Here is a 22970-nt window from a genome sequence, read left to right on the forward strand (position 1 = left end):
CACACACACACACACACACACACACACACACACACACACACACACACGGGCACCTTCCTTCCTCCACCCACCTCATAGGCAGGCACAGTGGGGCTGTCCCTTCACCCTTCAGAACCTGAGTTCCAGAGGAGCAACAGAGCCCCAGCAAGGAGACCGACAGCGGGCCACTCTGGGAATCATCCCTAGTTGTCCCTAAGACTACTGACACCCTCTCTTTGTGGTCCCAGAGTGCAAGGAAAGCAAGGCAGCCACAAGTTAGTTAGTGACATTGGGAAGCTTAGATGCCCAAGTAAAAGTTCTCACTTTCCCTACTTTCCGTAAATGAGTTAAAAGTTGGTTCTTAGCTCCAGGTGAGAAATTCAAGGTAAGGAAAAAGCGCGCGATCACTTGAGGTACAAGAGGGGAGTGGCCAATGCTGTATCTGGGGGGGAAATTCAAACCCATCCTCAGCCAGAACCAGAGGAGCTCAGCTTCTGCACTCTGCGCTGAGGGGAGAAGGCGCAGATGAGCGCGGCTGGTGGCCCCAAGTTCCCTTCCTTGGAGAATCTCTTTCCCTTCCAGAATAAGCGAGATCCTAAGAGCCCAGCCCTAGGGCCAGACTCAGTTTCTCCCGGCAGAGAATCGGGCAGGGAAATCAGCCACTCACCTGCGCTCGGAAGTACAAGAACAGAGCGATGCTGCAGACCACCTGGCCCAGTCCCAGCCCCAGGAGGGCCAGGAACATGGAGCGAGAGGCCGCGGGGGGCGGCGGCGGAGCCGGTGCAGAAGGCGCAGGATGCAGCGGACCCTCATGCGGGGTGCCAGGGCAGCCGCCCATCTCCTCCGAGCCGCGCAGGTACTTGCCGTAGTCTCTGCTGGCCCGGCGCATGGCGCGGCGCCCGAAGTTCGGGCGCCCTGCTCCGCGATCGCTCTCTCCCTTCCTCAGCCTCCCACCGCCGAGCAGACAACCGGCCAGGCGGCCCCCGCCCCGACCGGTTCACAGAGGTTCTGGTAGTGGCTCCCCGGGACGCGAGAGAGATGGCAGGGTACCCCAGACAGCCCTAACTCTTATAAACCTCATGGAGAGGGCTGGCCTCCGGAGCCAATCAGCCTCTAGCAGGGTGCCTCTCTCACTCCCACTTCAGCCCTCCTTCCTTTCCTTCGCCCTCCCCCTCTTCCTCACTCTCACCAACCCGCCTCCTCCCTCCCCATCAGGGCCCTCTGAGGTGGAGGCTGTGGGTTGGGTCCAGTGGTTGGTTCCTGGCCCTCTCTGCTGGCTCCCATCCTTTGCATCTCTGGGCCTCAGTTTCCTCTGTAAGATTTAAAAAGTTAGCTCTAGTGAACTCCGAAGGCCCTTCCTGTAAACCACTCTCAAAATTTTAGATGAGGATCGTGAGGTTTGGCCTCAGTTTTGCCTCCAAATATAGCCTCCGGGGCTTGGGAAGACTTGGGGGAAATTCTAGAACTCCCTCCCAAGTCCTTCTATCTTCATCTTAAAAGTGACTTTAAATGGAGCAGATTTTTAATGAGCCTCCAATACGCCTATAGACTCCTGTAAGATAGGAAAAAAGTAGGAAAAGGGAGGGGTCGGGGAGGCAGGAAGAAAGGGATGGGTAAAGGGGTGCAGAACTGCAAGCAGGCTTCCCAGGGTGGGGACAACCGAACAGCCAGGAGAGAGCTGTTAATTTTCACTGCTTAAGAAATCCTTATGTTGAGGGTCAGTGAGATGGCTCACCGGGTGAAGGTGTTTGCAGCAAATCTTGGGGACCTGAATTTGAGGAAGAATCCTCATCCTCACCCTTGCCCTCATCCTCACCCTCATCCTCATCCTCTAGCACACACACACAGACAGACAGACGGACGGACGGACGGACGGACGGACACACACACACACACACACACACACGGGCAAATAAATATTTTTGTTGTTACTGTTTTGCTGTGATATTTGGTTTTGTTTGTTTATTTGTTTGAAATAAGTTCTCTGTATGTAAACTAGGCTGGCCTGGAGCTTGTTATATGGACCAGGCTGACCTCAGACTCAGAGATCCTCTGGCCTCTGCCTCTGCCCCTGTACCTGCCTCTGTCCCCTCTCTCTGCCTCTCTCTGCTTCTCTGCTCTCTGCCTCTCTCCTCCTGAGCGCTAGGATTAAAGACACGTACCACACAACAAGAAGAAATGTATGCTTTTTAAAATTGATTTTAAAGATTTTTCAATATTTTGAATCAGAATAATGTCTTTTGGGAAGAAATATTAGCTCTTATAAATTCTGGTACATGTTCACAGTATACATGCTCGAAGTATCTGATACAGCTTCAAAGGTGAGGTGCTGTCCCTTATAACACCTATAAACCTTGGGCTGTCTCTAACCTTTTTAAGTGACACTTTTGTTGGGCATTTGTCTCAGCCTAGTTCTTTAATGTAAATGACACTTCCACGGGGGTCATGTGTCACTAGTGACCTGTTTCTGAGATAATGGTGCTTTCTCGCTGTGCTACAATGAGATCCACTGTTCCTCTTATTCCTTTAACGAATCTCTTATCCAGGGACAATTTTGAACACACAGCATCGGTCATTCAGAAAGTATTGATTCACTAGGCTCCACAGAGCTTCCAGTGCTGACCCATGGCATGTCTCAATAGCAAGAGTCTAAATTGTCTATGCCACTTTTTATTTAATCATGAAAATCTTTAGTATTTGGATAAGTACATCATTGTGGCAGAAGTTTCTCAAAGCTATGGTTTGTTTTCCCTTGAGAACTTGAGTTGTATCATTAGCCACAAATGCCAACAGTTGTTCTTAAATTGATAAACACGTCTTGTTCATTTTCCAGAATAGCCAAGTTTACCTGTCATATGGTCAGCTTACAACCCAGACATCAGCACTTCTGCAAGACTACCACCTCACTCTGTAGCAGAAAGGTTCAAATGCACACATCCCACTCTGCCCACGGGATATAGTTTTAAAAACTCTGCAGCTAAGTGTCACACTACAACCACAGAGACTTTTACTGGCCTATCAAGGACATTCTTTTGTTTTTAGGATTACTTATTTTATGTGCATCGGTTTTCATCTGCATGTGACCATGCATCATATGCATGCCTGCTGCCCTCCAGGTCACAAGAGGGCATCAGATTCCCTGGAAATGAGGTTACAGATGCTAGTGAACCATCTTGTGGGACCTGGAAACCGAACCCAGGTCCTCTCCAAGAGCAACAAGTGGTCATAACTCAAGGGACATCTCTGCAGCTTCAATCAAGGACATTCTTAAGTGGAAAATGGCTTTTGTTTTTCTGTACATGTTTCAGGCTGGCTCTCCTTGCTTTGTGACATGGCTGGATCATTCTGTCAGTGTTAATGTCCACATAGTGAAACCTGAACAAGTATATAAATAAACAAAACCAAGTCACAGCAATACTATACTATAAACATAGGTGTGACCCTGTCAAGGTGTGAAGAGTACCCTTAGAGAAATATTGCTCTCCTGGACAAGCTGTTCTAAATTTGTGGGTCGTAGTCCCTTTGGAAGTCACATATCAGATATCCTGCATATCAGATATTTACATTATGATTCATAACAATAGCAAAGTTGCAGTTATGAAGTAACAACAAAATAATTTTATGGTTGAGTCCCCATAACAGGAGGAACTGTATTAAAGAGTTGCAGCATTAGGAAGGTTGAGAACCATTATCAAAACTTCTTTTGGGAAGCCATGCACAGTATGGCTAGTTTTAGTGTATTTCGTAAGTACTTGATCAAAAGAAGTTCTGAAGGTTGTAGCACGTGGGGATTCTAAAGCAAGCAAGAAAGATGAAAGACGTCATCCAGGAGAAGGAAATGAAGGAGGTGCAAGTGAGGAGCTTAGAACTGAGAAACACTAAGCAACGGGCCACTGTTGGGAATTGTGTCCACCTCCACGATTCTTAGCAACAAAGAATATCAGTCATTACCCTCAGGCCCTGGTGATTGATTCTCTTAGATAACTAGTGTAGGTACCTCAATTTCATTAACATTTCCTATATCCAAGTCTACACAACAGAACTCACCAGGGCTTCTTCTTGAATCATCAGACCACCACAAGGATAGAGGCTAATTTCCACATTCCCGCTGCAGTCTGAGACAACCTGGGTCCATCTTTGATACAGTGCACTCTAGCTTAAGCTTTCACCTGAAGATAAGTTGTTGTGACCAAGGTACTCGACTATGTATGCTATCTTCAGCAACACCCAAAGTGACAAGTTTAAAGTAAGAAAGCACTTGGTTTTAAATGTGTAATTTCTGTTGGATGAGGAATCGAAGCATGGGACTCACAGACTGATTTGAGATTGGGCTTGAGAAACGACAGACCATAGGCAGATCATACTCTCAAAGGATGTGCAGGTGCCTGTCTAAGGCATAGTTCATAAGAGGCAGTCCACTGGGGTAGGGAAGGCATAGTGGAGTGTCAGGCAGCTGGGTATACTGTATACATAGTCAAGGCACAGTGAAAGAGGAACACTGAAGCTCAGCTGGCTTTCTCCTCTTTACATGATACCTGGCCCCCATCATAAACAGAGGAACAGGGAATGACAAGGTCCATGTGATCTAGAAAAAGCATTCAAACACAGTGTTAAATATACTGACTGGGTATAGCTTGTCCACCTTTCTTCCTATCTGTACAACAAGAGCAATTTAGTTTTCTGAACACTCCTTTTCAAGGTAGACATGGAGCTAGGATTATCAGCATCATAGAATTATGGGAAGACCTAATTTAATTGATGCAGACAACGTATAGTGTGCTGGTTATTATTATTTGGTAATGGGTGCATAAGAACAGCAGCAGGGGAGATACTGGCAGGTTTCTGGCTCCAGAGAATGAGTGAGACCATAAATCAAAGAAAACATGACAGAAAGTTTTGGTGACGCCCTAGGACAGAGTCATGGGAAACTCACACTTAACTCACCCTCTCTAATGTTCTCTTATCTGTACGCTACATGTAGAGTTCATACACCTCCTCATATTCGTAAGCTTTTGATATATCTTTTCATTGCATCATTTGGAAATGTCTGGTATCAGTGAGTTATCACTCTGCAGTAAAGAATAAGTATTTTGAGAGAAATGGCAAATCTGCTATTCTGAGGCATTGATTGAAATGATCATGGAGGCTGATGGGTTTGGTAGCTTCTGTCTCCATGGCCCTCCTGACTACAGCCAACAGAGAAGTCTGTGTAACACCCCTGTCTCTCCTTATCCCTTGGAGCCATGGAGCATGTGTTCATCTCTCATTGCAGATATAACAGATTTAGTAAGTGAAAATAATGGAGACATGTATTATCTTGCAGCTGTCCCAAATAATTCTTCATAGATTTTGTGAAGCTTGTTTTGCTTTTGCTGGAGTCTCTGGAGGAGAATCGTCTCCCCTTGCCTTTTCCAGCTTCTAGCCTCCACCTACATTACTTGAGACACAGGCCCCCTCTTTGTCTTCAAAACTCATAAATAAAACATCTGACCTCTACTTCTGTCCTTACATATTCTTTCTGACTTCTACCCATCAGTTTCCCTCTTACAAAGAACCCTTTGCTAACACTGCACCTGCTCAGATAAGCTGCCTTTATACCCTGATCTTAAGGCTCTTATGTAGCTGCCTGCAGCCATGGACCAACTGAATTCACCTGAAAGGGGGGCTGGGAGTGAAAAAAGGGATGGAAAGGCAAGAGAAACATGAAGCCAAGACAAAGTTTTCTGATCAAGGCTCAAAGTGTAATATTCAGCTCTTCTAATTTAAAGGGAAAGTCCCACCGAACCCCTTCTTGTTTCATCCAGAGATGGGTGGGGGAACCTATCCTTAGTCACTGCTAGAGATGGGTGGGGGAACCCATCCTTAGTCACTGATGAAGATGTCTCAAGGCAAGCTCAGTGGGCAGTTTATTCTTCTAAGTTCCTGTAGCAGGTTGTCGGTACAGCCAAGGTGGGTAACTCCACTTAGGTCCTATTATTTGGTCTATTGTGGTAAACAAGGTCTTTTAGGCCTGCTCAAGGCTGGGGGTAGGGCACAATTCCCCATTATTAGTTTTTAAACATGAGCAGTACCAGCAGCTGGATGGGGCACAAGATTTCATCCGGTCTAGGGTAAAGAGTGGCCGGGAGACCCTGCCTGGCTTAGGTTGGTGTCTATATTGCTCCTTATTACCCATCATGGAGAACATACATAGCATTATTGATGTATGCCTCTGTCTTAGGTCTATAGGAGCTCAAGAACACTCTTACCCATCTTTGACTACTGGCCATCTATGGTACACTTTTTCCCATACAGACCAAAGCCACATTCAGACCAAAGGACCTGTGAGGATGGACTCAATGCATTTTTTTCATAGCAATGGATAACTGTCATGATGAACAGCTGAGCTTGTTGAGAGCGATCCTGTATGAAGGCATCCAATCTGCTTAAGATATGAGGTTCAAAGGTTAAAAGCAACAAGAATATCTAAACAGTGTAGAAAATAAAGTTGTAAGCGGCAATGTCCCAGGTATGTAATCCAGCTGTTAATTGTCAGGGAACAGATACAAAGTCTGGCCACCAGGTATATAGTGGGTGGCTTTAAGTATTGATAAAAAACACTTACTCTCCAGTAAGAGTGGAGACTGTATGCCAGGTTAACTCAGCTGGCTGATAGGGATTTTGAGCCATCTTCATCATTAGAATCATAAGCATTAGGCTCAAGATCTGTGTCCACTTGATGGACCAAACTTTCAGGCAGCCATCGGGCTCCATTTTCTTTTTGTGAAAAAACACAGACTGAGCCATGACCCCAAATTAAAACAGGATCAGGACAATTCCATGAATTAGTAAGGGGTCTCTCCATTTGACCCTGGCAAATGAGCTGGAAGTGACTGGATGCCAGTGGCAATCTGCTGCAGACTGAACTTTAGCATCAGTTTGCAAAAAAATTAAAACAAATAAGACAAAAGCAAGATGTGCTATTGGTGACCTTGGAGGGTATAATTCCCCCTCTTATTAGTTTTTAAAAGTCAATTTTTTTTAGATTTTTTTGTAGAAGCAGGACAGAAGCACCAGTAGCTGTTCTTCTCACTCTCAGAGAGTTATGGAGATATTATTTTAAAGCTCTATAATATCTGTTTTACATTTTTTTTTGTCCTTGAGGATAATAAGGAATCTCAGTAATGTGAGTAATATTAAATTGGTAACAAAACATCTCAAATGTCTGACTGTAATAGCCAGTTCTACTACCTATCTTAATATGGTATGATTTTTCACACATAGAAAAATAATGTAGGTAATAACTAATTGCATTTTTAGTTGTTTTTTTTTTGTTGTTGAAGCAGTTGTAACTAGAAAGTCTGAAAGGTGTCAAGTCACATGTACATATTTTAATTACCCAAAATCAGAAATGAGTAACATCCATTTGTCATAATTGATTATGTATAAGTCTCCAAAGCTTAACACCACTATGAAAAAATTTGAGGACACTAAGAACAAGTTTTTATAATTTGACTTGCACACTTTCTAGAAATGTCAAATTATTGTCTCAATCTATTACTGTTTTAATGATGTAAAGAGTAAGATTGTACGGCCTATTGTTTCTGTAATGTCTATAATCTGCCTGGTATACAAATCTCTTGAGGCATTGTCCTGGGGTCCAGGCAATCCAATATGAGCTCTTAAATGTCTTATAAAGTTAAAGAAAAGTACATGTTTCTTAAATTAAGCTGTATTTGTGTAAATAACTGTAAAATTTGGGAATTAGCAATACACAAAAAAGGAACAATTTTAAGCAATTATAAACCATGAGCTATATACTGGCTATGAGTATACAAATTGAAAGCTTGATTTTCTTTTTTTAGCATTTCAAACAGTGGCTACAGCACATAATTCAATTATTTGTGCTAAAGCAGGGTGAAACTCAAGAAAATGAACATGTGATCTAATTATATATATATATATTGCCTTCTCAATAGATAAGCTGTCTGTAAATACAGTAAACACCTTTTCTATGGGCTGTATGTGTACTAAATTTACAGGAAATGCAAAACCATGTATAGAAGAAAATTGCAACAACTTGTCTTTTGGGTAATGATTATCAAATTTGCCTAAAACGTTTGCCATGTAATAGGCCAAATATCAGTATTTTTCAATAACCAATTTAATTGTTATTTCGAATAAGGAATAAACATATCACACAAAATACTTTCAGAATTTTATCTTACAATTCTGTATTAACACAGTAACAATTTCATAAGAGGATGTTCAAACTTTACTTTCAGATGAAGAAAGATCAATCCACACTAATGGTTTCTTTTGCCAAAGGGCTGCTGCGAGCATATAAGTAGCAATAATGTAAACAGCCAACAATAGATCATAGTCTATATAATATATAGTGTATCTGTTGATAACCAATAGCTTCCTCTACTTTCTGCAAAGCTATTCCTCCTTCATCAGATAATTGTTGAGGGGAATTAGGATTTGCATCCCCCTTGGGAATATCAAACAGAGGCTTAGATCTGCTTGTGGTAAGCTTATTAACATCTCTTTACAACTTTTGAAAATCATTAAAAGTAAACCAAATTTTTTTTGCATGTACACCTGCAAGCCAGAAGAGGGCACTAGATCTCATTACAGATGGTTGTGGGTTGCTGGGAATTGAACTCTTATATTTTTGGTTGTGAGCCTAGCCTTTAACCGCTGAGCCATCTCTCCAGCCCCAACTATCCATTGTTATTGGAACTTTCTGTGCCACAATCTGCTTAGGATATAACTGAGGCCCCAAATATTGAAAAGATATTGTCTTTGAATGTTTTCTGGAGCAAGAAGCACTTCCCAAATGTTAAAGCTCATTGTATGAGAGCAAAGGCTTGCAGTAAAACTCCTTCAGAGAGATCAGGGAATAAAATATCATACAATGAATGATGTACACTAAAAGATTCAAACTCTTAACTTCTTGTATTAAAGCAACAACAAATTTTATATAATGTAAGGCTATTAGTCATTCCTTGAGTCAAAACTTTCTAATGATATTGTTTCATGGGCTCTCAAAAATTACAAGCAAACTCACTGAATGCAAACCTCTCACTTTCACCAGGATGTAAAGGAACAGTATAAAAACAATCTTCTAGATCTATAATAATTCTATATGCATTTACTGGAATTGCAGCTAGAGTAGGCAAGTCAGGCTGTAATGCCATACAAGTTTCATAAATCTTAAGTTTGAATTTTGTTTTGGATTAATTGAATAACCAATCCCTTGTAGCTGAGTGAGAGTAACAGATAAAGGCCAAGTTGAAGGCCAATCTTGTCCTCTCTTATCAGGCATAGCTATAATGTCATGGAGGGAAGCAGACATAATATTAATTTCTCCAGCATAATCATTATCTATAACTCCTGGCCCATAAGCTGTCTGTTGTGAATGTCTTTAGGTCCGAAGCTGCCCCCCACCCCAAGGAACAAGCAAGACAATAAACAAAATCTGGAAAATATCTTTGCTAGGGACAGCCATGATGACCAAGAAAACAGGAATATCACATAGCTTCTGCTGAGTCCACTCTGCATTGTCTTAATTCAAATGTAAATGTTCTTAATCTCAGCCTATTTCCTGAGGCCTGGTCCAAAGATTATCCTTCCTGCAGCCCTGTACTGTGCCACAGCTGTTTTTAACACGTTTTTTCAACTCTACCTGCTCTATCTTCTTCTTTATAAACATAGGCGAGTCAAAAAATCCCAAGCTCATGATTTAACTGCCAGCTGCAGCCAATGGAATACTGGCAGTTTAACTATATTTTTAAGTTTCTTTTGCAATATTAGAGTATAGCCATCATTTTGGGAAACAAGATCAATTTTAACAATGTAAACAATTCATTTTCTCTAAAATCCACACCAAGTGCATTATTTTTATGTTACAAAGTTTGGTTGCCAGTTCTTATATATGAATGCATGATAGTGCAGCTTTTAATATTTCATTAAAGAGACATTGTTTTAAATCTTATCCTTTTACATCTGGTTTCTGAATGACTCCTACCATGAGCTACCAGTTTTAAGCCACCTTTTTGTTATCAAAGTTGTAAATTTTTAATCATACCCGATAACTTATAGGCCAATAATCTATAACCAAGACATGTAGGACATATTTATACTTTTAAAACCAGTCAGAAACAAAATGAAGTGGCTACACATCTTATATATTTAGAGTAAACAAACTTTTCTTGCTTTTTCTAGCTGTAACTTCAAGAGAAAAGCACCTTGTCACAGAGATTTTTTTCTAGGAAAAACAACTCTCAGCTTCCTTATCATAGAAGTCAAAAAGCTGCTTCTCCAGCTCAGCTTGACTCCTAGCTACAGGTGTAAGGTAACTTATCAGCTTCTGCTGTGCACATTAAGACTGCCTTTAAAACAAAGTTAAACTAGATCAAGGGGTGGATACCTAGCAGTTTTAACAATTTTTTCTTTTGAATATGATACATAGAACAACAATCACTCAAATAACGAAATAAAACAGACAATTGACACACATGGACAGATTGGCACACCAAGGACAGACAATAGACAGAGAAAGCAGAACTAAGGATTTCTCCAGTAGAAGCCAGAGAGAATGCAGGATGTCTCCTGATTTTCTCCTGTTCCTAGAAGAGCTCTGAAATAGCTTCTTCCTTCTTTTTTGCTGACATAGCCCAGAGAGAGGACAACTGCTTTTCTGAAACCCTTTCTCTAATATTCAAGGTCTAATTCTTCATCTCTTTCTTTAGGAGGTGTAGCAGCAGCTATTGATAGTTACTCCTCAGTGCCATGCTTTCTTAATTTTCCAATTCTTTCTAACCCTGCTCCTCTCCCCTTAGTCAGCTCTTAGGCTGCGGACAAATACCTGTTTAGAATTCTCCTGTCCCATGTTTCACTGTCACCCCCTAGGTGAAGTTGGTGTTCGGTCAACACCTATTCAACCTAGGTGGTATTCACTAAAAACACTTGGAACATGGCCTCCTAATGATCACTAGTGCTAGTATCAGAGTTTGTTCATTACTTACCAAGTGCAGGATACTCTTCTTCCATTTTCTGTGGAGCTCCACCTAAGACAGTGTTTCTCAGAAGGTCCCCTGTTTTCAGGTCCCTCATTTGGGGCACCACCTGTAGCCACCTGTGGTCATGAACCAACTGGGTTCACCTGAAAGAGGGTCTGGAAATGAAAAAAGGGATGGAAGGGCAAGAGAAATATGAAGCCAAGACAAAGTTTTCTGATCAAGGCTCAAAGTGTAATATTCAGCTCTTCTAATTTAAAGGGAAAGCCCCACCGAACCCCTTCTTGTTTTATCCAGAGATGGGTGTGGGAAACTATCCTAAGTCACTGCTGGAGATGGGTGGAGGAACCCATCCTTAGTCACTGATGGAGATGTCTCAAGGCAAGCTCAGCAGGCAGTTTATTCTTCTAAGTTCCTGTAGCAGGTTGTAGGTACAGCCAAGGTGGGTAACTCCACCTAGGTCCTACTATTTGATCTATTGTGGTAAACAAGGTCTTTTAGGCCTGCTCAAGGCTGGGGGTAGGGCACACTCTTAGCTTTAAAACAGATTTGATTAGATTAGTTTGGATTAATATAGATAGATAGATAGATAGATAGATAGATAGATAGATAGATATCACTTATATTATTGTTCTCCTGTGCCCTGTAAGATAAGTTCTTTGCTAGTTAATCTAGAATTTAGGGTATGGCCATTTCATGGAAAGCATGAATCTGTCTCTTGCAATATAAGAAAGATCCATATTTGCTTATTTCTGGATTCATCATTATTTATTATTAATCTCCTTAACTAAGCATAGCTTTTCAATATCTGTTCAACTATGTATCTCAGGTTTACCAGCCTTTTCTTGATAGGACTTGGTGTGATGTGTAGTTAGCCTTTGGTATTCATGAATTTCACACTCATACCTTCAACTAATCATGATGAGTAAAAAAATGCTATCAAATAAATTCCAGAAATTTTCAAAAAGAAAAAATTGGAACTTAAACATTAAGTACTATGATAGACTTATGAAACCTTATGTAAGTTCTGTATGAGCATTGTATTATAAGAAATATTAAAAGTAATGTAGAGATGATTTAAGACTATAAGAAGATATACACAGTATGTAGTCAATACTATGCCATCTTATGTAAGCGTCTGGAGCATGTCCAGATACTAAACAATGGTTGTACTTACTAAATTGAAACAAATTACATCTGATATATGAGCTTGGATATACATACACATATCCACACATAAAATTAAATATACCTTCCATGTTAATAATAACTTTAAAATACATATGCTATGATAAATAATAAGCATATGAAAATGTCTTACCCTGGAGGCTGGGTTAGCCCAAGCAAACTTGATAACATGCTTTCCTTTGCCATTCATATTTTGCTCACTTTGTTCCTTCTTTGAGCATTTTTGCCTCTTTGTTTAAGTCCAGGCTGGTTTATTTTGCTCACTGAAAAGCCCATGATATCTCCCATTTTGATCTAGCCTCCCAAATCATCTATCCAACATCCCCATTGCTCTTCATGAACAATTTGTTCCTATTGCATTTCCTTCAATTGATAAAGAAATTAATAAGATGAGGCAAGTGAATGCTGATATATGGCAATGGGAAATCAAATGCATTTTTTAGGTTGATGGCTAGGAAATGCACTGCCATCACCATAAAGGAACATACTTCTAATTGGAAGTTATCAGTTGCAAGGCAGATGAGTTAGTTACTCTGTTCACACTGGGACCAAACACTAGACCAGCACAACTTAAGACAAGGGTTTATTGGCACACAGTTTGAGGGTTCAGTCTATCATGACAGGAGCAGTGTTGACAGGAACAATTTTAGCTGTGGAAGTAGGAATAGGAGGTGATTGGTCACACTACACCTGCAGCCAAGAAGCAGAGGGAAGTGAAAGCTGGTGTCTAGCTCACTTTTTCCTTTTTATTCAGTCTTGGACCTGAGCCTGTGGAATGATGCCACCGCATTCAAGGTGTGTCTTCCCCCCTCAGATAGACCTTTCTAGAAATGCCCTCACAAACATGCTCAGAGTTTTGAGGTTTGCCTTATTATATAATACACACACACACACACACACACACACACACACACACACAACCTCTAAGTTTCACTAAGTAGATAAAAACCTGATAGTAATGTCACTGCTATGTCTCTATCAAGCAACCCTGTAAGATGTTTTTAAATTACTATTAATTCCATTCTATCAAAAGAAAAAATACTGTCTTAAGTGTTGGACCTTTGAAACAAAGTTTTTAGAATATCGAAATAAATGATGAGGATTGTTGTTGTTTCTGAAAACGGTCAAGTGATATATAAGTATCTCATCATATTTATCCCCTAATTGTTTCTGAATCTATGTGCAGTTCCGTTTTGCTTATGAAACATTACCTTATTAATGTTTCCTCTGCCCTGTTCTCTGGAACTTCTGTTGTAGATCATAGGACGTCTCCGATTCTTATTGTTAGAATTTTCCTGTATCATTTCTCATACATTCATGAATATGCCCTTCATTTGCTCTTCTATAATAGATCTTGGTTAATATTTTTTTTTAGCTGTTTCTATTCTGTTACTTGAGTGATCTACTGGATTTGAAAATCCAGACCTAAGTTTCAAATCAGTCTTTTGGGATGCATTTATGTATCTCAAGAACTTTCCTAATTTATTTTAGATTTATTCTCCCCTATAGATATTGCAGTTTGTTTTCTTGGGTTTTTCTTTGGAGTCCTTAATATTTTTTTTCAAATTTTAAAAAATTCTTCTCTCATAAATTGCATCATGACTACAGTTTCCATCCCTCTCTTCCTCCAGCTTCCTCCCTCCTCAATCTCTCCATTCCCTAAGATCCACCCCCCTTGCTTCCCCTCAAAAAAGAGCAAGCTTCCCATCATCAAAACACAGCAACATAACAATCTGCAATAAGAGCAGGCATATACCATCCATCACATCAAGGCTGAAGGAGGCAAACCAGTAGGAAAGAAACAGGACCCTTAACACTTTTAGAGGACATTTTGTATGAAGGAGTCTCACTTTGATTCATAGTATCAGAATCTTTAATTCATAGTCCTTTGGCTCCAACACTGAGGTAGGCTGGACAACATGGTGTCAGGAACATGTGGTGATGGATGCTACGCACCTCTGTTAGTCAGGAAGCAAACAAAGACAAATGGGGTCTGGAGACAAAATACACCTTTCAAAAAGCACCTCCCTAGCAGTCCAGCTCCTCCCACTAGGCACAAGCACATACATCAGAGTCATCACAACATTGTTGCCCAATTATGACCCTATGAGTGGATAGATCCAACCAGTAAGTCAGAGCTTTTCTGATCCAATGGCTTCCTCTAAGCCCTGTCTGTTGTAGCTGACTTTCAGAGATGAACTTTGGGAAGGCATGGAAGACTCCAACCACACATTCTGCCTTTGATTCCTGTGCCAGTTGATCTTAACTTGACTGGAAGAAACTGATTTCTTGCTTAGGTTATGTGAAGTAAAAAGATCTATCTTAAATGTGGGTGAGCAGTCCAGATAAAAAGAGCTTCCCTTTCCCCCATCTCCTCCCACCTTACACAGCCGGGTTCGTTTACTATGTTGCTACTTCATTTCTTCACTGATATCAGAACCCAGCTTCTTCAGGCTGCCAAGGAGATGAAGAAAGGTGGCACCTCAGGAATCCTTCAGACCCTCAGCACTACATTTGGACTTTTGAGGCATCCAACTATATAGACTGACATCTACTGCTTCAGCTTCTCTAGTGTGGACACAGCCATTGTTAGATTACCCAAATTGTACCATGTACATTAACTCAATAAACTCCCATTTAATATATATGTATATATGTATATGTATCCATTCTATCAGTTCTGCTCCTGTAGAGAGCACTCCAATACATCTCTCTAGGTTTACATTTATTACACAATGCAAAATTGATTTAGTCCATGTCTAACGATCCCCAAAGTGTCAAAACTTTTAGCCATTTTCAAAATTCCAAGTTCAAATTCCCTCTGAGACTCAGGCAAAACGCTTGGCTATGAGCCTCCATAAAAGCAAAGATGAAAGACATAGTTCTAACACACAGCCTTGAGACATGGTATATATTTCCATTCTAAGAAGGAAGATAAGGACATTGAAAGAAGGAACTGACACAGCAACACCAAACCCCAGAGGGCAATCGGAAAATCCTGCAGGTCATGCCTGGTGCTGGCACATATCTTGGTGTGATATGAGCTTCTAAGGAAGGGCTGGACAGCTCTGAATCCACAGCCTTCCTGGCTGCAGTCCATATGGCCTCTTTCTCTTCTCCCCCAAGTCTTGGTGTATTCATTGATTGTGACTTTACTTGGCCCATTTTCCATTTGTAGAATCTCTGACTTCCATATCTACACTACATCTTTGGCTTTATTCTCATGGCTTAAAACATTGCCTTCTTGTTTGCCTTATAAGAAATTAGGCCACGCTACATATAGCCTAACACCCCAATCTTTCCTATGAATTCCTTATGTCTTTATGACTCTGTAACTTCTTACAAACATACCTGCTTAACTAGCACCATGTAGATGGTGACACAAAGGTCTGCTGCCATCTGATGCAAACACAGGGCCCCTGCTTCTAAGTAGGGCCCCTGCTAGTAGCTGAGTCAGGAGGGAGAAATAAACCACTGGAAAAAAAATTGTTGGTTGAACCTACAAAACACATCTCTCCCAGCCTCTGAGAGTACTCTCTTCTCAAGGGAAAAAACTTTCAAATAATTTTACTATTTTATACTCTGAATGGGTAGGGTCTTGGGAATTCCTGAGGTTTCTTTCCTGTTGCCCAGAGTGAATCATTTTCATTTCCTTTTTAGTTATCTCCTTAATAATTGCATCATCCTTGTCTACAGCTTCCATGTGCTTCTTTTCCTACCAATGCACACAATGGTTTCAAATGTCTGTGCTCTGCTTTTATTCCAAGTTTTAACTGTAAAGATGGCTAAAAGAAGCCAGCAATAGCTGTGCTCCATCTTGGGCTGCCTTGGAATTTTATCTTCCAGAGATCTTGAAACTTACATCTTGAAACCTAGTCTACCACAGAGTCTCAGAGCAGAGAGAAAATATAGACAAAAACTTTGTCACAAAATAACATGAGTATCCATGAGTCCAATCCATAGCATCCTCATCCTCACCTGAAACCTCACGATCACAATCTCTGTTGTCTATAGTCCTGCCAACATTCTAGTCTTTTCAACTCCTACCATAACTTCCTATTAGGTTTCACTAATGGCTCTTTTGGCTTTCTCGGGACAGTTTCTTCAAAATTTGCCAAACTCACTCAAAACTATTTCTGAAGACGTTGAGCTACATGGTCCAGTTTGCTTACAGCCATGACTCCACCTCTCCTAACCAACTTTCTGAAAACAAAACAAAACAAACAACTTAAAATGGATGTTTGTGTGTTGACTTGAGCTTTCAGAACCACGGTGGTAGAGTGTGAAGGACATTAACCTCTACGTTTTACACCAAGCCACCCCTGGTCTGCTTCTCTCCATAGGATATCCAGGCACGTTAGACACCAGGCTGGACTGAAAGAAGTGAAGCTTTTCCAGGTGGGTGGTCTAGGCAAGAATGCAGGAGAAACACCCTTCTCTGGAGAAAGTTTTCTGTGAAATCTCTCTCTTTATTGGGGGTCGCAGGGTTACATGCATCTGGATATGCTGGTCCAGAGCATAGAAGAAACACTCCTACTCCTGCCAGTCTCAGGATGAGAATTTTGGGATTTGGACACATCTCCATCTCACTCTTACTCTAGATGACTCCCTCAGTTGCTCAGCTTTCCAGCCCACTCTACCAGTGTTCACTAGTGTGAATGTCTATTGTATCTGATTATGTCCGGTGACTAGATACATCTTGGGCAATAGCAGGCATTTATGAACAAGGTAAGGAAAGTGTTTCCTCCACAAGAGAGCAACTTAAGGCAAGCCAATGACTTTCTGCCAGTTCTGGGAACTTCCAATAGAGTCCACAGATCTCTTAAGATATATGGCATCAACTCTCAATAAAATACAGGATTCTTTACATAATATGTGTTTGTACACCATAGAGCATGTGTGTGGCTCAGAGGACTGCTTCTCAGGAATCAGTTCTCTATTTTCACCACATGAGTTCTGGACGTCAAGCGGGATTGTCAGGCTTGGTGGCAAGTGCCCTTTCATGCTGAGCCATCGTCCTTGTTCTGCACGGTCTGTTAACACGTAGACCCACCCATGATTGCAGTTTTGTCCAGGAGTCAGTATGTGCTCTTCTGTTTCTATGCTGTCTCATCAGATATGGAAGCTGTAGGCAAGTATCCATAATCGTATGTTTTCTGTGCTGCTTAAGACAGAAGCAAGCAGATATGAAAAGAAATCACCAGTGTTGACACTTTCCCAGAACCCTAACTTCCCTCTCTCTTCCTCTAAATCCTCTTGCCCTTTGGTATCTGTAGTGTAAAAGTAATTTTCTTGATGCTCTATTTTCCCCCATGAAACCCACCTTCTCAGTTTCTCTATTGATCGTGTGCAACTGGCTATGTTACCTTCGTAATGTTTGAGGCCTGAGCTCCTTGCTCCTTCAATATTTGATGTGTGTGTTTAGTCTCTTCTTTTATCACTGTATACCCTGCATTTAAAATTCTAGTTTGGGAGCATAAAGAATTTATAATGCCTCATACTCTATGCTAGTTTTGTCAGCCCTTCATGTCTTTGTTCTTCTGACCTTTGTTTATTCAGCAAGTATTTACCGAGCACCAGTTACAAGTCTGATACAGTTAACCTAAAGCCAATTCGATTAAAAAATAAAGAAAAAACTTTAAAAGTGAGAAACATAGAGGAAAATAACATTTGAAAATAGAACCAGAACATGAGAAAATAAAAATAGAACACAAGGAATGCATGGAACACAACCAAATGGTCTAAAGTGTGTATAATTGGAGCTCCAGAAGGATGGAAGCTGGATAAGAATCATCTAAATTGCCATGAGACATTTCCAAGCCAATTGAAGATCTTGACTCAGATTCAAAGATCAGAAATTTTCATACAAAGACTCCACACATATACACACCATACCACAATTAAGTTGCAAAATCCAAAAATAAAGACCTTAAAACCATAGGGTGACTATCTGTTTATTTTTTGTTGTTGTTGTTGTTTTGATTTTTTTGTTTTTTTGTTTTCATTGTGAGAGATGTCAGGCCAGTCTCTCTCCTAATTTCTTTGCTTACACTGACATGACTTTAAATGTTTTTTTATTTAAATTATTTTCCTTCCTTGTCCAGTGCTATCAGAAATGTTGTATGATGGGAGGATGATGAGAGGAAGAGGTGGAGGGATGGGTTAAGTAAGGAATGATAGAACAGGAGGCATTATGATTTTATGATTGAAGTTAAGATCTGAGTGCATGCTCTCTGTGTTAGATAAAAATGTTCAGGGCTAATTACTGCATGGGGTATTCTAATGACTCTTTGATGGCTTCTCTCCAGAAACTTATGACTGAAGATGCCTTTTCCCCAGCTCAGTGCTCAGAGCACTTCCCCCACCAATCAGCTTCTGCAGCTCGAGCACATCCATTCTTTCTTCTGGCCAGCCTGCTTCGCGAGGCGCCTTCTTGGATCAGGTCCCTTTGACGTTTGTCCTCAGACTGTCTCCTCTCTGGTCACCCACGACTTGTCCCTGGGATACACTCGGTCCTGTTGTCAGTGAAAACAAACTATGTTTTCACAGTGTGCCACTATGTCTCAGCTCTGCCTCTGGACAGACGGCCACTACCACGGCTTCTAACTTTTAGACTTCTTAGGAAAGGATTAAAATTTCACTCTTTGAACTTCAACAAATATCACCCTCCCAGCTGCTTCTCTGAAAACACTTCTCAGCAATTTCCCCATTAGGTCAGGTTTGCTTTGCTTATCCAGCCCTTTTTTGCTAATATAATTCTTTGAAATTCTCTCTCTCTCTCTCTCTCTCTCTCTCTCTCTCTCTCTCTCTCTCTCTCTTTCCCTCTCATTCTTACTTTAACCTACTGTCACACAAGGAGACAGCCACTTACCATATATTATAATTAGCAAAATGTCTTGGGAGCACATAAGAGAAGTTTTTAAACTTTGGTCATAAAAGACTTGTTGAAGGAAGCCATATTTAAACAGGACTTGTGGGATGAGTAATAGTTATTTAAGCAAAGTGGGAAAATACAGGGGCCAAGAAACAAAACAGGATGTATTCAAGGAACTGAAAGTTTAGTGTCACAGAATGTGAGGATAGAGTGAGAAAACAGGAAAACAAGCCTTTGTCTCTTCAGATAAAAAGTTGGATTTTCTTCCTGGGCAATGCAAAGTCTTTAAAATGTTCCCTCTATGTGTTTTGTTACGTGGTTCAGAGGGGATTCAAGCTGCAATGTGGAGGACAGGCTTGTGGAGGAAGATTATAGGCAGATGGAAGATGGGCAGAGCAAGCCTGGAGGAGAAGTCAGTTGTATGGCTGCTGCCGAATCCAGGAAAGGGCTGGCAATATATGACAGAAATGGTATGGTTATAGGATCCCCAGAGCCATTTTGGCAAAGAGTCCATTGGGTTTGGCTGTGGGAAGATGTGGAAGACCAAAAAAACCAAGATGTCACCCCAGTCACTGCCTTCCCTGAGATGAACACCCAGGAGGAGACCCGGCTCGCCAGGTCTTACCTGCAGATCAGAGGAGCTTGTGACATCTTTCCTGTTTCATTATTGAGGTGACTCCTATTCAGCCTTTAGGTCCCTGCCCAGCTCATAACTCTTCTCTGCTTCCTCCAAACACTTAGATGTAACTAAATGACCCTTTCACTTTGCCCCTCTCTCACTTCACCTCTGTCACTTTCTTCATTACAGTGACTCTAATCATTTATGTGCAGTCTTCTCAGTAGCCAAGAGATTGAAGACGTGGAGTCTGCTTATTTACTATGTGCACCCTACTCTACCATCCAGTAGCCAAATTCCTGACACATGGACAACTGAGGCTTGTTGGACACAGTGAGGCCTCCTGAATTTCAAACCTTTGAAGCAGTAACACAGATAGGAATGCTTGTGGGGAGGTATTTCTGAGCAGGCGTGTCTCAGAAGTAACAGGTGTGGCATCTGTCACTGTCACAGCAAACACACAGCAACAAGGCTCTTCCAGTCTGGAAAAGAGAGAGAACTGAGTTACGGGACTTTGTTCAACACAGAACGTACCAAATGTCTGAGCAAATGTCTCATCGATGCTGTCTTGTTATCGACTTTTTATTCCTTCAGTAGTCACAGCTCTCAACCATCAAATAAGATGTGGGTTTTAGAAAAGGCCCCCATGGAAACTTCAGAGTAGAAGGGACTGACTGCTCTAACCATGAATCTATTCCTGCTCCGTGACAGAGTGAAAGAGTTAGGAGTCTGCCCTAAAACCAAGCAGTTAAAAACGGTGACTCTGTGGCCTCACATCCTGTGATTAAATCCAAGCTGTGCCACTTACAGGAGAGGTGACCTCTATTTCTGGGTCTGAGTTTCACTCTTTGAAAAGCTAAGGTAAAATACACTACAGGATGGCTGCAGGGCCACGGTGCCAGCTACAGGGCCATGATGCCAGCAGACCCAAGTGGTAAGAGGTCTGGTTTAGCACTGAGGAGTTGTTTTGAGTTCACTGTGAGTGGACATATATGAAACTCCAGTTAACATTACTTAACATGTGTGTGCTGCTGTTCCAACCACTCTTCATGTTGCTACTATACTTACTACAACCACGTCACAGCATCCTTACTCAACCTGTCAGAAAGCATTTTGGAAATTAAAATTGAAATCTCTAGGCTTCTTAGTATGTCCTGGAATTCCTGAGCTCAGGGGATCATCCTGCTTCCAGCCACTATGCACAGCTTCAGATGGATTTCTGCTGTTATCGTCAACACAGGAAGTAAGGAAGAACAGCAGGAAAGAGGGTCACAGGATCTATGTACTTTGCTAACCTGCCTCAGTGGAAGTTGCAAATCCTGCACTAGGAAGAACAAAGCAAGGGGAGTCCAAGTTCAAATGTTTCAGGCCAGGCTGGTCTACCTGATGAAACAGACCCTCATCTCAAAAAAACTTGCAAGTGAAAGTTTGTGTGCTTTATCTAGTGACAGTACCTCAAATCTTGGTAGACTGATCACTTAAGCTTGAATCACTTATTCAAGCTTCTGTCTTCAAAAGCAAACTTGAGTGCACAAGAAGAAGAGAAGATGTAAAGCTGTGAAAGAACTCTCCTATAGGAAATGTCTGCCCACAAAAGAAATGGCAGGGGCTGGCCGAGGTGGAGATCGGTAAGGAGATGTGCAGTGCATGGCGGGTTGCTGAGGTCACAATCCAGGACAGCTTGGCACCACCATGTTCTGATCAAGTCAATGAGGCTGACAGTGACAGACATTGCTTGAGCAGACACTCTGTGAGAATACTTCTAGTATCAGTTCCATGAATTATAAAAGGCAGGCTTAAGATTTTATTTGGAAAGTTCATTCAGTTTTCAATTGTAAAAGTTAGAAAGAATTGACCCTGTGTTTGGGGGGGGGAGGGAGAGAGGGAGAAAGAAGGAGAGAGAGGGAGAGAGAGAGAGACAGAGAGGGGAAGGCAAGGATGAGGTGGAGGAGGGGAGGAAGAGGTGGGGGAGAGATGGGAACAGAAATGCAACGGCTTGAATGTGGAGGTCAAGAGGTCAGAAGACAATTTGAGTTTTGGTTTTCTTCTTCTACATGTGGGTTTCAGAGATCAAATCAGGTCATCAGGTTGGTGTCAAGTGCCCTTATCCTGGAAACCATCTTGTTGTCCCTTCAATTTTAAAGTATTTTTGAGAAAAAAAAAAAGAGTCATTGACAAATCTGCAAGACTGTTATTAGTAAGAAGTCGTCTGTTTGGCTGTGTCCCTAGATCCAAACATTTTCATTATCAGTACCACGCACCAGGAAACTGAGGGACAAGTGGGCAGATGGCAGGGGAGCCTTGTCTTCTGACATTTGGGTTCACATTTGGCATTTACTCTTTCTCTTCAGCATTTTGATGGAAATCGTGTGACTCACCTATAAAGGCATTTGTGTGTATAGAATTCTTTCATGTTTGCAAAGTAAAATTAGCATTTCTGCAGTCCACATACTGAATTATTCCAGCCATTTTGGACCACAGGAAGTTGGTTGATAAAAGCCCCTGCCAGAGAAGGTAATTTCCATTGTCAGAATTGTGAAAGTCGCCACAGACAGACCAGGGAGATTGCATTATAGAGTAAATTAATGCTTGGATGGGTAGTTTGTATAATCTAAGATGTTGTGTCCAGACTGCTATATAAACTAGCAATCGTCATTGACACTTAGGTGTGAGATATCAGACTATAAAACATGTGTATGTGTGTGTTGCATGTTTGTGTTCACATGGGTGTACATGTAGGTAGAGGTGCATGTGCACATGTGTGCCTGTGTGTGGAAGACTGAGGTTAACATTGCTTGTCTTCCTAAATATCTGTCACTCTTATTTCTTTGTGACAAATTCTCTCAGTGAACCTGGAGCTCATCTCAGCTCGATTCATTGGCCAATGAGCTCCAGAAATCCGCCTGTCTTCCCCACCCTCTAGCACTGGAGTTATAGAAGTGCAACTATTATACCCAGGATTTTAAGTTCTGGAGATCTGGACTCAGATGCAGGTTCTCATGTAACACACCAAACACTTTACCAAATGAGCCATCTCTTCAGCCCCTGTAAAATGTCTTGATGTGTCTTGTTCTGAAAATATCTATACTCAGTTGTTTAATATATTTCCAATGGAACATTTCAAAATGACAAGACACTCCAAATAAGCGCCATTCAACATGAGAGTCATTAGATACAGCTGGCTAGGAACATTGTGATTAAGGAATATTGGACCTCTGCCTATTAAAACTGAAGAACTGAATTTCCTCAGTCTTTCACTAGCCCCTGAACTCGTGGCCACCACACGGAGCACATAGACCATTCCATTTTC

General features: G+C 41.4%; 1 protein-coding gene across 1 annotated transcript in view; it reads right to left on the bottom strand.

Moving 5' to 3' along the window:
- Tnfsf11 (TNF superfamily member 11) overlaps positions 1 to 868 on the bottom strand; it is a 30115-nt gene extending 29247 nt beyond the window's left edge. Inside the window, exon 1 of the mRNA XM_028752723.1 lies at positions 647 to 868. Within this exon, the coding sequence (XP_028608556.1) occupies positions 647 to 868 (222 nt within the window). The remainder of the gene's footprint in view (positions 1 to 646) is intronic.
- Positions 869 to 22970: the final 22102 nt, after the last annotated feature.

This window comes from Grammomys surdaster, unplaced genomic scaffold (genome assembly GCF_004785775.1).
Source record: "Grammomys surdaster isolate TR1022 unplaced genomic scaffold, NIH_TR_1.0 125934, whole genome shotgun sequence".
Taxonomy (NCBI): domain Eukaryota; kingdom Metazoa; phylum Chordata; class Mammalia; order Rodentia; family Muridae; genus Grammomys; species Grammomys surdaster.